This window comes from Conger conger, chromosome 18 (genome assembly GCF_963514075.1).
Source record: "Conger conger chromosome 18, fConCon1.1, whole genome shotgun sequence".
Taxonomy (NCBI): domain Eukaryota; kingdom Metazoa; phylum Chordata; class Actinopteri; order Anguilliformes; family Congridae; genus Conger; species Conger conger.
In genome coordinates, this window is record NC_083777.1 from 10,892,571 (window position 1) to 10,905,775 (window position 13,205).

At 42.7% G+C, this 13,205-nt stretch overlaps 1 protein-coding gene across 2 annotated transcripts in view; it reads left to right on the forward strand.

Annotated features, from left to right (window-relative positions):
* The window catches only part of LOC133118136 (inactive carboxypeptidase-like protein X2), a 51,440-nt gene that overhangs the window by 5,314 nt on the left and 32,921 nt on the right, over window positions 1–13,205 (forward strand). For both annotated transcript variants that reach the window (XM_061227918.1, XM_061227917.1), the window contains 2 exons: window positions 9,720–9,798; window positions 12,576–12,988. In XM_061227918.1, coding sequence (XP_061083902.1) covers window positions 12,724–12,988 — 265 coding nt within the window. In that variant the 5' untranslated portion in view covers window positions 9,720–9,798; window positions 12,576–12,723. The remainder of the gene's footprint in view (window positions 1–9,719; window positions 9,799–12,575; window positions 12,989–13,205) is intronic.

A 13,205-nucleotide genomic window follows, 5' to 3' on the forward strand; every position in this document is an offset into this window, starting at 1 on the left:
AGGCATGCAATGCAATGTAGGTCATTTGCATACAGCTTTAGCCGAAGACACTCATAAAAAGCATCTAATGCACTAAAAAAACTAGAGATGAGCTAGAGATGAGCATCAGCGTTGTCATTGGGGTGCCTCAGGACCTGCGAGATAAAGGGAGATAAGGCTCCTTTTTTAATAAAAACATGAATTGGCATGTAGTCTTTTTGGATCCTTGCAGGGAGCAGGGAGCGAACCTTCCTGAGAACAGCTAAAGTCACGGCACTGTCAGGATGCACTCCTCATACTGCACATACCTAAAGATATTTGTCCTGGATAAAACATTTTATCTGGAGGGAAAACATTCCTTCAAAGCTGAAATTGGCTAAAGCATTTGCCATGGTCCGAGTGACCATCAGCCAAGTTGGACAGAACAGGACATTTCAGCTGTCTGGAGAGAGAGCGGCAGTAACACACAGTATGAGTACGTTTGGACGTTCCCTTCCAACTGTTATTCTGCTGTCTCCATCTGATAAGCGACTGTAACTCAGACAAGTAATAGCATTTTAAAGAAATTCTGTGGGGAAATGTAATGTAATGCAATGCTATACTGTATTGCAAAATAAAGTATAATATCATGCTTCACAAAAATTGGGAGAATATATTTTTTCGCTTTCAGATATTGCTATTTATTTTTTAAATAACATTGTGTCAAAATATCTTTCCTTGTATATTCCAAAGAACGACTGCATTTACAGTATATTGCAGTGTAATCCATTTCAGTCAGGGAAGTGTCATGTGCCACACAGATATTCCCAAATTTGCACGTTGCTCTTTCATATTCCACAGTATTAATTATGTGCCAATAGCCTGATGCCAACTGCAGACGGGAACATCATCGCCTGATTAATGCAGGGTTTCCCCTTCTCTGACCTAGATATGTCAGCTATTTCTTGCTGAATTGTTTCTGTAGTTTTTTTCTCTGTCCCACAAGTGTGATTTGATTGCATACATTATGTTATTTCTTACTGTTTGATTTATATCCGCAGCTGACGTTTGGGGGGTGAACTTCCATTTTATAATATATGATATTATATAATATATTATCTCTGCTGTTTTGGGGCCGTTACTATGGCGTTTAAAATGCGGGTGCTTTTGTCAACAGGATCTATTGTTTGCAGGTGTCGGAAAAGGCATTTGTCATATCCTCTCTTTAATTCCCCCGCAGGCCTGAAGTTTTGAATTGGCAGTCCGCAAGTGAGTCACGGACAGACATTTAAGCGAACGTCGATGGCAGTTCTCCTAAATCTCCCCCTTCCCCTGACGCTGGTGTAAGCGGGCTATTGGCAATCACATTAACGCAGGGCTGGCTTATTATGCTCACCCTTATTCAGCGCCAGCAAACGGTGCAAAAAAGCAATCTTTCCTGGAGCCGAATGCGAGATTCAAGCCCAGGACACCCAGTTTCACGGCCAACACCTCAAACCGCATCTACTGCTGAGCATTGCATCAGCATTTCATTAAAGAAATTAAAACCGACATTTTCAGTGCTCTTACACATGAGTCTGACTGCATCTGCAGAGGAACCCCCCCTTAACAGCTCAAGCTAGGTTTTGACCAGCTCCATACTCAACATGGTTTGACCAGCTCAAGCTATTTTTTGAAACAGTTGGTAGCTGGTTGACCAGTTCAGACCAGCTCCATATGTAACATGCTTTGACCAGCTCAAGCTAGGTTTTGAAACAGCTGGTAGCTGGTTGACCAGTTCAGACCAGCTCCATATGTAACAAGCTTTGACCAGCTCAAGCTAGGTTTTGAAACAGCTGGTAGCTAGTTGACCAGTAAAGACCAGCTCCATACTCAACATGGTGTGACCAACTCAAGCTAAGTTTTGAAACAGCAGGCAGCTGGTAATTCATTGCTGGATTTTACAGCAGGGCCTGCTTCACACAGGCATTCCTGCTCTGACGTAGGGCTGTACCGAGCTCAGGACGGGTGGCCCGGTCAGCAGAGAGAGAGAGACACGGGGTCTCCTGAGGGAAGGTGAGGGAGGCCGCCCCTGCCCGTGTGGAGAGGCTCTGAATTCACGGCTTCCCCGCCGCGGGCTCGACCCGTCGTCTTACCGTCGACGGGCAGGTCTGATTTATACCTGCTTGGCCTTCCCCGGCGCCCGCCAAACAAGAAAAACGACCCTCGTTTCAAATTTACGGATACCGCCACTTTTATTACGCTGGCCAGACCGTGACTTATGGAAAGCTTCATGCTCACAGAACTCAGTGAACCGCATCCCAGCAGCGGCAGGGCTGGCGTGGGGGAAGTGGCGGCCTTTTTCGGGATGTTTCCATGTCTGTTCAAAAAGGTACATCTGTAGATGCGTTTCTGAATAGACTCCTGTCTGGTTCTGCTATCGCGTGCTCTCGTGTAGAAAGGTCAGCTCCGAGGCACGAGTGCCGAATGATGGACAGGCTGTTCTGACAGGCTGGCTGAAAATCCTTCACTTTTCACTTAAAGACCAAGGTATTATTTCAATGGTTATATAAGTAGGAACCAAAAGAAATGTTATATTAAGTCTGCTCGGTTGAGGTTTTTAGTTTGTTTTTAGCTGTTTTTCATACTGAAAGCAACATAGTTCTTATACTACACTTACTTGTGTAATAAATACAGTTGGCCAATCAAAAATGTTTCAGTTGAGTCAGCTGCCAATCGGGCGTGAGGTTGAAATGAGTGTCCATCACAGAAAATACATTTACTAAGCCTCTGGCTCGCATATTTGGAATACTTCGCATCAAAAAGGAAATTGTATGACTTTCCTTTTTATTATTTTGGAAAAGTAAACATGCTTCTCTAGCTGGTAGATTTATGGGCGCTTTGCATGCTTACTGTTTTAAGATTGGGTTGAGGGAGACTTGTGGACAGGGTGTTGATCCCATCTGATGATCCCATCCCAGGTTTTTATTTTTTTATTTAATTAGTAGGAGGAAGACCTTTCATGTGCAAGCTGCCCTATGTAGTCCATGGGTGCCCATTCAGCCAGCGGGAGCCAGGGAACCCTCCCGTAGCCTGGGCAATCTGATCGGCAATTGTGCCAAGCCCAATCCCAGCCGCATTCCACTGGCACTGTCCAGAATCGATCCCAGGCCATGACCAAACGGCTGTTCCAACTAATAAGTTAAGTAGGCACACGCCTGGACTACGTTTCAAATGAGTCCAGGCTATTAAAATGTGTGCACTTTCCACAGTAGGTGGCTGAGACTGGGGAACCCTGCCCGGGAGGCATAGCTGCGTGCGTCAAGACTGGACAAACTATGGAGCTCAAAAGCTACTGTTTGGTTTGTTTTTTTATTCTTTTATTTTGACCTTGATCCCGTGAGGGTGAAGGGAGAAGATATATTGTTTTGTTTCAGAACAAGCTTTCTCTCTCTCTCTCTCTCTCTCTCTCTCTCTCTCTCTCCCTCTGTCTCTCTCTCTCTCTCTCTCTATCTCTCACGCTCACTCTCACTCTCTCTCTCTCTCTCTCTCTCTCTCTCTCTCTCCTCCCCCGTCCTGTAAATCGTATAATAAAATTCCGGTGCAATCCAGACTTTCCATATCTCCCGGTGTCCAGCTCGTCTGTCCTCCCTGCGGTGTGACACCAAGACAAATGTCAATCACTACTTACTACTTACTGTATCTTGATTTTAAATGACTCAGTATTTAATGCACTGCCAATATTCATCACAACTGAACTATTTATTATGCTTCTTGTGCAGAATCTGTCTGTCTGTCTGTCTGTATTGTGTTATGCCTATTGTTGTGTAGTATGTGTGTGGTCCTGCTGCAAACAAATTGCCCATTTGGGACAAAGAATAAACTGAACTGAACTGAACTGTTTTTTTACCTCGGAAGAAATGTTCAGAGACTGCACAGATGAGCATTCATGGAATCTGCCCCAATTAGAAAGAGAGGGGAAACTTTTATTGGTCTGTAAAAATTATACCCATAAAAAGCAATTGATCATATTCTTGGTCACTGGCAAACTTGTGGTTTTGATTATACTGTTGTTCTTTTCTTTATTATGCGTCACAGATGTCTCCGATATTTTTCCAAGCACTCTGTGTATGGGTGAATATCGGTGCTGTACGGCATTGGTAAATAGTTTTAGGCCTATTTGATGTTGATTAGTCATATTACATGTTTTTGATGAATTGCTTCGCGTGTTGGGGATTAGCTATATGGTGTTATATGTTTAATGTTTATGTATGTATACAATAAGATGCATCATTGGTTTTACCCCCATTTTAAAAATGTATTGTATCAAAATCAACACATGTTGTCCCTGAGCACACTAAATGTGAGTCTCTAAGAAATGTGAATCTGTTCTTAGAGTTTATTTGCCAACAAGCGTCCATTCAAAATAAATTAATTACAGCAGGGAACTTTAAAAACAAAAACACACACCGGCAAGAAAAATGGTTGCAAAATGTAACTATTTAGTCACAGTCCACATTCCTAAAATGCAAACGGAGACTAGAGGGACCTTTCAGTGTCTCTCTGCACATCTGTCTGTCCCAGCACGTGCAAACGCACCCGCACGTACACACGCACACAGACTGCAGGGCAGTAAGTTATGAGATTTTTCCCATCGGTGTCCTTCCTAAAGCCAGCTCAGGGTTCCTGGGTGCACATTGTGTCTGTGCTCACAGCAGGTGTAATACAGAGAGATGCCAGGCAGTTTAACCTTCTGGGCCATCTTAAGATTGGTCGCTGGTGATTACTAAAGCAGCTCAGATTGCAATGAATAACAATCAGGGTTTTAAAATCGGCTGCGAAATACGGGACTGAAATTAGACTGGAGGACCATTCTCTGGCTGATGCGTATGGATGAGAGCCCATCACGCTAAATTATACGCCGCCTCACCACGGATGCGTTTTGGTATAATAATATGACAAATTACATTTTGACCTTGAGCTCTGCTCTCAGGGTCATATTCGAAACTGGGGCAAACTTTCCTTGGAGAAAAAGAAAATGTTTATAAAAAGGGAAGTGTTGAGAATGACTCCAGTGAGGCAGCTGTTCCCGTGCTGGAGACGCTTCTGCTCCACTGATACTGACACATCTCAGGAAGCGATGCTACACGCTACACGCCCGAGTGGACCGCGCCCATAGCCCATGTGTTTATCCGACGCACACGCCTGTGGAGGTGTGACAGGCACATACATGTTGCACGGTTCCGCGTACATGCTATTGGAATTCCACCTCCAGCCTCTCCCAGTCACAGGTGAGGAAGCGTGTAGTTCAGTGTGAGCCACTGAGACATGAGTAAACACTTCAACAGCTTCGCTTCACACACTGTCCAACGCCAGCACGATGGCTCAGACTTTTACTGCGTGCTGTTCTATCATCTGCCCTGCTGTAAATCCAGCTATGCTAATTTGACCAAGCTGGTTAAGCTAGTCATGACCTGGTCTTGCTGGATATGAGCTGGTCAACCAGCTAGTGCTGGTAGCTTATCTGAGCTGATAGGTAGTTGATCACCTACTAGCTGTTTCAAAACATAGCTTAAATCATGTCAAGCTGGGAGCTGGTCAGAACTGGTCAACTAGGTACCAGCTGTTTCAAAAGCTAGCTTCAGCTGTGGAAGGTGTTCCGGGCGTAAACATTCTTAGTCAAATTAAATTTTCATAGGTTTTTTTTTATTTTTATTTTTTTTTTTCATTTGTGGCAAAAAATAGTTGTATCTGCATCTTAAACACTACTGCAGGGACTTCCTTGTTTATACAGGAGGAAATTTACTGTATGTACAATTGATAATACAGAAGGAAAGATGTTGCATTTAGCAGACTCTCTTTTTCACAATTACATTCATTATGTGAAGTCAATTTGCAGGATTGGATTGAAATTTGGGTTCTAACTTGGAGGAGTAGTAGTAGTAGTAGTTAGTAGTAGTAGTAGTAGTAGTAGTAGTAGTAGTAGTAGATGATCATGATAAACCCTGTTAATTACAGCATTATGTTTTATAGGTTTATATGCACTCAGAATGGCTGTGCTGGTTCTGTACTGGCACACTTTTTAGGTCTCGACAAGTCTGTTTTTAATAAAATGACACATACTGTAGCGTGAAATATTTGCATTTTATGTCATGCTGGCAAATACTTTCATAAAAAATATTGAAGTTTGTTAACTCTTTATGCTCAAGGGTGTATGAAATTATAGATAGTTGAATTACTACGTTTTCCTTAGTTTTTAATCCCCAGCTTTTAAATTTTTAACTTTACAGAGAAGGCAATAAGGAGTCTGAACTGATTAGCTTGCTTTGCACATACTTTAAGACCATTCTAAAATATTAAGCATGTTTTATTAAATAAATGAAAGCACTAATGAAAGCACACTTTGGCTGTTAAGAGAGCTTTGGCGTCCTGGAGGTGGTGATTTTGGTAATGATCATCGCAATTTGACTCAAAATCTGGGCATGTATCTTACTTTAGTAGATGGTGTTCTATAATCTGACCCTGTATGATCCAATCCATTCTTTTTAACTCATAAGTTATATTTTCCATGAAGTAGGTGTGTGTGTTAAGGTGATTGATGAACAGCATGCTGGGAATGGTAGGAACACTAATGTTCACAATACAGCCCTCTCCTTTAATCATCTTATTAACTGCAAGAAATATCCTAGGTGTAGATCTCTTCAGTTTTAGTTGGATGTGCAAGCAAGGGACTGTCTTGAAAGCTCCTCAAATAAGTAGCCACAGCTTATGTTTCATTGGACATCTGCTTTTTGATCTGATTGGTGTTTCCTCTTTGGGCCTGGAAATGGCCACACCCACTTCCAGGCCGGGAACCCTGAATCACCTTCTGTCTTCATTCCTGTACAGTACATGGATATCAGGTGTACAAATGTTCACATTTATAACCTGTTAGCAAAGTAAAGGCAGATATTTTATCCAATTCCCTTCAGGCAGAACATATACTGTACTTTGTTGCATGCTCTGTGTTGATTGGTTTACTTACCGAGAATGACACAACCTTCCTCGGTTTACCTACCGAGAATGACGCAACCTTCCTTGGTTTACCTACCGAGAATGACACAACCTTCCTCCTCCAGAAAAGCAAACAAACATTGTGTCTATTACTCAACCGATATGCTGCGTATGTTTGATTCAGACTCGGATCTGAAATATTAAAAGCCACAGAGGAAAACCAAGGCCTGTTTGAAGAATCAGGACCTGGGATTATCATTGAGTCATGGACCCCAGATGTCCAATTCTTGGACGTTTAGTCCAAGTCTGGTGTTTTTTTTCCTTAACAACAACAAGAAATGTTGAACAGTTCCTCAATCACTGCTCTCCCACTCTATTCTCCAGTTAGGTCTGTTGTATTAACGAGTGACCCTACTTCCTCACTCACTCGCCGTACAGCTCCTGAAATGATGGTAGCCAGCCACTAGATGGCACTAGGGGGTAAATTAGGCCCACTGGGCCAGTGCGCGTCCCTGATACCCCGCTGGGCTGCTACCCCCTCAGAGTGTAAACGCGTCTCAAGTCCCTGACCCATCACTTCTCTCTGACACCCAATTATTGGAGGGGAGGATGACTTTCATCACGGTAAATGGATGTTGTCAGACAAGTGAGTCATCATCGCAGTGCCATGGTCGCTTTGTCACGGAGAGTATAGAGGCGCGTGCAGCTGTAGCAAATGAGCAGGAAGCATAACAGATTAGTTTCTTCAGTGCTACAAAAGAATGATAGATAGATCGATAGACTAGATCAGATAGATAGACTAGATGGATAGATGGACAGATAATACTTTATGAATGCGGGTATTCCTGAAGGAGAGACATGCCCGGTGTAGGCTGACACTGTAATCTTTTAAATGCTACTGTACAGAATGCGGCTCCCTTTCATGTCAAGATTAAAGTACATCAGAGTTTGGAGGGGTGGTGTATACAGACATATGCCGACCAACCACTGCTCTGTCTCCATGCATAACATGTTTGTAAATTCCATACCATTCTGTTCTATTTTAGGGGTATTCCAGGGAATGCAAGGGATTGGCCACCAGCAGGTCTCCTCTCCTCCATTGGTTGTTGTGAGGAGTATGTCCTTGAATGGCATCTTGACCAGATTGGTGGAAGTGGAAGAGCTGTGAGCATTGTGTAATCAAAGCTCAGTGAATCCAATTTCCATTGGGCAGAGCAGAGGGTGTATTATTCACATTATAATAAATAATAAATATAATATATTCACAGTTGTAGTGCATTGTGCATCCTGTTCAGCTCAGCAGTGCTGTTTTCAGTCTCTAATCCCATGGCTCGTGGAGGGCTGACATCTCGTGCTCAGTGTTTCTGTGAATGATTTATTCTCTCTCTTTTATCTTCTCTGCTCCCCTTATAACTGAAGGGTTGCCAGTTCTATTTCCAGGTGGGGCAAAGCTATTTTACTCTGGAGCAAAGTACTTAACCTGATTTGCTTCAGTGAACATCCAGCTGTATAAATGGGTGTCATGTAAAGAATTTAAGATGTGTGAATTGCTTTGCATACAAGTGTCTATTATATAGACACCTCATTATATATGTATTTATCTCATCTTGTCATTCATGTCCCAATCATAAAACTGTCCATTATGCAAATACATAACTAACATTTTTGGTTCTCAGAACATTCCCATAAAGTGATGGTTAACATTTTCTGGATGCAATTTGTCCCATTCCCCTTGAATAATATCTTTGACAAAACAAACATTTCAGGAACCACTTTAGAATGTTACTCAATTTTATTTAAGAATTTGAATTGTGCATGGTCATTTAGGTTTTTTCAGGGAATATTAAACATGTTACACATCTACATTTGAATTAGTTCAGTCATCATAATTTAATATGAACCGTATATCAGCCTAATGGTTTTATTTCCATGTCTAAATGATAACATAAGGAGTTTGCATGTACTTTACTTGGATCATTTGTTCTTCGGCAGAAGTTGTTTGGAATGATACAATTTAGTAAACATCATAACACTCAGTCAAAGGAGGATCTAAGTACAATCTTACAGCCTTGCATTTTGGACATGTTTTGTGTTAGCGGGGATATAATTTTCATATGATTTCCTTTAGTTCAGGATTTTAACAGGAACACATGGGGAAAAATGGATCACAAATGCAACACATTTTCAGCTGGTCTTAGAACCACATATTTACAAATGCACACACTTCCTGTCGAGCCTCGGAACTGCATTGTTTTTGAGGTGAAGTTTTAGCCTCCTGTTTCCCAGCTGTTTCCTGTTGTTCTGAAGGACACTCCCAAATGATTATACTGGAAGACTCTTTTGAACATTTTTCACCTGCTCCACCTGGTTTATTAACCTTCTGATGTTCAAGTGGACATTGAAAATTACTGTATCACCGTCCAACAATTTGGCATCACACAAGCCTTTTTGATCGATAACAATTTAAATGTGTTGAGCCTATGTTAGGAAATTAGATCTCGTAGGGAAAGGCATATTCTTACCAAAACAGCAGTTCAGAACTTATGTCTTGAACCATTCAAGTAGAAAACATCTCTGTAAAACATTTGTCCAACATGTACTTAACTAAAGTACCGTAAAGTATACATTGATATTTAAAATGCAAATTACATTGCCATGAACTGAAAAGAAGTAATAAATCATTACAAATACACACATTAGCAGTCATATGACGTTGAAAATTGACCATTTTCATGGTGCTAATGATGGTCTAGACACTGGTAACACACAGTATAATATTTTACCCGCAGATCCCTGGCAGAAGGAGGGTGGTTTGGTGTCCTGTGAGGTCCCGTCCATGTGCTGATCTTTGGCCAGATTGAAGCTGTGGTAATGTTGGCCAACATTGACTCCAATCGTCACGCTTCAGATGTTGCAACTACTTTGCCAGTTTCACTCACTTTTCCAGGCCAATTATTGTTATAGTGTCACATATCCCACAACTGCTCATCTATTTGAAATACATTTTCAAAACTTGAAATAGATTCTGCTAAATTAAATAAAATAGCTACATGAAGTATACCATCAGGCTTCAGAACAGAGAAACCCGATCAGCAAACAGGTGTAATGGAGATCAGACAGTTTGTAAACGATAATCCACACAGGTCCAGTAGCCAGGCAAACAGATACAACAAAGGAAATCCAAAGAATAGTCGTGTCAATAAAGCAGTCCAAACTGGCAGAATTGAAATCCACAAGTAGAACCCGGTAAATAAAACAGAGTCCAGAAACGGCGGTTTGATAACGAACAGAAGGATAATCCAGCAAACAGAAATCGAAAACAAAACGGGTCAATACACGGGAACTCAGACAGGAAAAACCGCTGGAAAGTACTGCGGAAGCACATGTCAATCTGGCAAAGACCACACGGAACAGACAGGTATATATAGGGAGAGGAAACAAGAAGTATTACAACAATCAGGAAGTGGAACACAGGTGAAACAAATGACAGGGAATGAATGAGCTGACAGACAGACTACGGGAAGCACAGAGGGTCACAAGAAGCAAAAACACTGGGGACTTACATCCACTTACATACAGATAACAGAAAACACAGATCATGACAGTATTCACACCAATACAAGAAACATTTTTGTCTTAAAATATAATTTTTGTATTTTACAACATTGTATACTTGTCAAATGGCTTGCAGTAAAAGCTTTTTCAAGTGTTCAGCCATGTATAATTATAATAGTAATAATACTAATATCATACATGCATTCATATATTCAATTCTTTACATACATTATTTTGAAAGCACCTATAACTGCAGAACATCAGCTATGTGCAGGTACTCTTTTGCACACACACACACACACCTAACGTGCGTGTGCACAAAACATCCGACAAGCTCCATAGTATTCATGGAGGAAACCGTTTTATAAGCCACTTAAGTACCAAGGGGAATGCATGCCATTGGATCAATTCTGTACAGGTTTGGGCATGCTGGTATTGCTGCACCTCTGGGACACAGATTGTGATTGAATGGTATGACACAGGGAACATCTGGGCACCTGGAACTTTCCTGGTTGTTTTTCTTGCGAATGCGAGCGGTTGGCTGTGGTTGGCTGTGGTTGGGGTTGGGTTGTAGTTGGAAATTGGGCGTAAGTCTGTCACGCGTAGGGTTATGTTTGTGGATAAGGTTAAAGGTCAGTGCGCAAACTGTAATGTGGCAGTTTGGGGTGAGGTAATGTTTTGTGTAATCTGCGGGGTGTCTGGCAGTACTAGTGTCTAGTTGGCGAAAGGTAGATTGTTATACTGATGGCATTTGTACCAGTATGTGCATCTTGTGGTTATTGTTGTTATTAGCATCCATGTTTGCATTTTGCGTTCATGAATATGCCTGTACACATTCTGCGCTTGTGTGTGAAAATAAAGATGTGTGCATGTTAGTGTGTGTGTATGTGTGTTTTATATCGGTATGGACTGCACATCCTGGGGTGTGTTTCTGGTAAAGGTCCATTTGTAGGGATGTGTATGTGTGTTTGAGTATATGTGTGCTATGTGCAAACAATCTCTCTCTCTCTCTCTCTCTCTGTCTCTCACTCTCTGTATCCACCTCTCAGTGTGTGTACAGTGTGCCTACATGTGTGTGTGTTTGCGTATGCAATTACAGTCAGCTGCAGATGCTGTTGATCTGATAGATTCTGACAGATCCCTCTGAAGGCAGAGCTCCATGTTCTGTTCTAACATGTCCCAAAGTTATCTAGATAACACTCAGAGAAAACCTCCGGAGTACTGCACTTCAGCTGTCTGTCTGCGCACAAATCAGCTCCGCAGGCGAAACACGTTTCACAAGAGGCCGGGAAAGAAGAGAGAAGAGATAGCTAGTCAAAATGAATTATTATTTCCATCAAAATAAGGCAAATACAGTAAAATCTACTGTGTGAGTATCTAACATGAAGCCTTTCTCACAGCATGTGCAGTTAATAATTGAATAAAGAAGCTTTAGCAGTAGGGTATTTGTGTCACTTTTTTGATGTAAATATTAAGGGTTGTGGCCTGTGGTGCAGCGGATAGAGCTGTGGAGTAGCTCCATTAGCATAGCTTCTCCTCGGCAAGTGGGAAAAAATGGTCTTAGCTAATGAGTTATTGTTTCAGAGCCATCTCTGGACTCTGGAGATAATCCACAGGACTCCATGCAGGGTGGTAATTGGGTTTATTCTGTCCAGTCTCATGCAGTTTCTTTCCCCAGCCCTCGCCTCCAGATTATTTCAGCTGGCACATACAGAGCGAGGGGGAGGTGGTGAAGATGAAAGCATAGCTTGCTACGCTTTTCTCTTTTTTTGGTGTCTTTGGAAAGCAAAGTAGCGGTGCATGCTCCTTAAAGAGATTTAAATGAAATATCCTTGTCTAACTTCTGTGTCCAGTGTCTGTTCCAAAGAAAACTGTTTGTCCAGTCCTGGAACCACCTGCCAACATCTCCAAAACATGAAATCTTTCTGCACCCCCCCTCTCTCTTTCTCTCTCTGCCCCTTTTTATTTCCTTCTTTCACACTCCCCCTCCTGCCCCTCTCTTCCCTTTCTCCCTCCCCTTCATCTCTCTCTCTCTCTCTCTCTCTCTCTCTCTCTCTCTCTCTCTCCCTCCTTCGGACCCTTCGGCTCAGCTGTGTGTGGGGAAGTTTGTAAAAGTCCTGTGTGCGCGTGTTTGAGGGCGGGAGAGCGACAGGGAGTCGATGGGGCTTCACCGCGAGGCCAGCTAGCGAAGCGCTAACATCTGCAGCAGCAACTCCCCGAGACCAGACCTCCGCCACCATGTGGCCCCCGGTGACACGAGGGCGGGGCCGCGCCCTCCTGGCCCTCTCCCTCCTGGGACTGCTGGGGTCGCACCTGGAGCTCGCCCGCGCGCGGGGCACGGAGGAGGAGGATTACCAGGAGCTCGTCAGCCAGGAGCGTTTTCACCACGCGCCGGGGCCTGAGGACCCCCACCCCTCCCCCGAGACCCCCGAGCCCAAATCTGACAGGAAGGAGCCCCAGAGGGGGAAAGAGAAGCTCGCAGAAAAAGTAAATTCCAAACCAGGTAGCGTCTACCTCTGCGCTGGCGTTTCTTACTGCGAAATGTTTGAACCTTTTCGACACGCTCCGTGCCTTGAGTCTCAGGTATTATCTTTGGCAGTTTTTGAAACATTTTTTGCCAAGTCTGGCAAACTATTTTTTACAACAAATAGAATGCTAAAAGGCTAATGCGACACAAATGAAATGTGGCACTGAAAAAGCGGTAGTAAAAAAAAATGCAG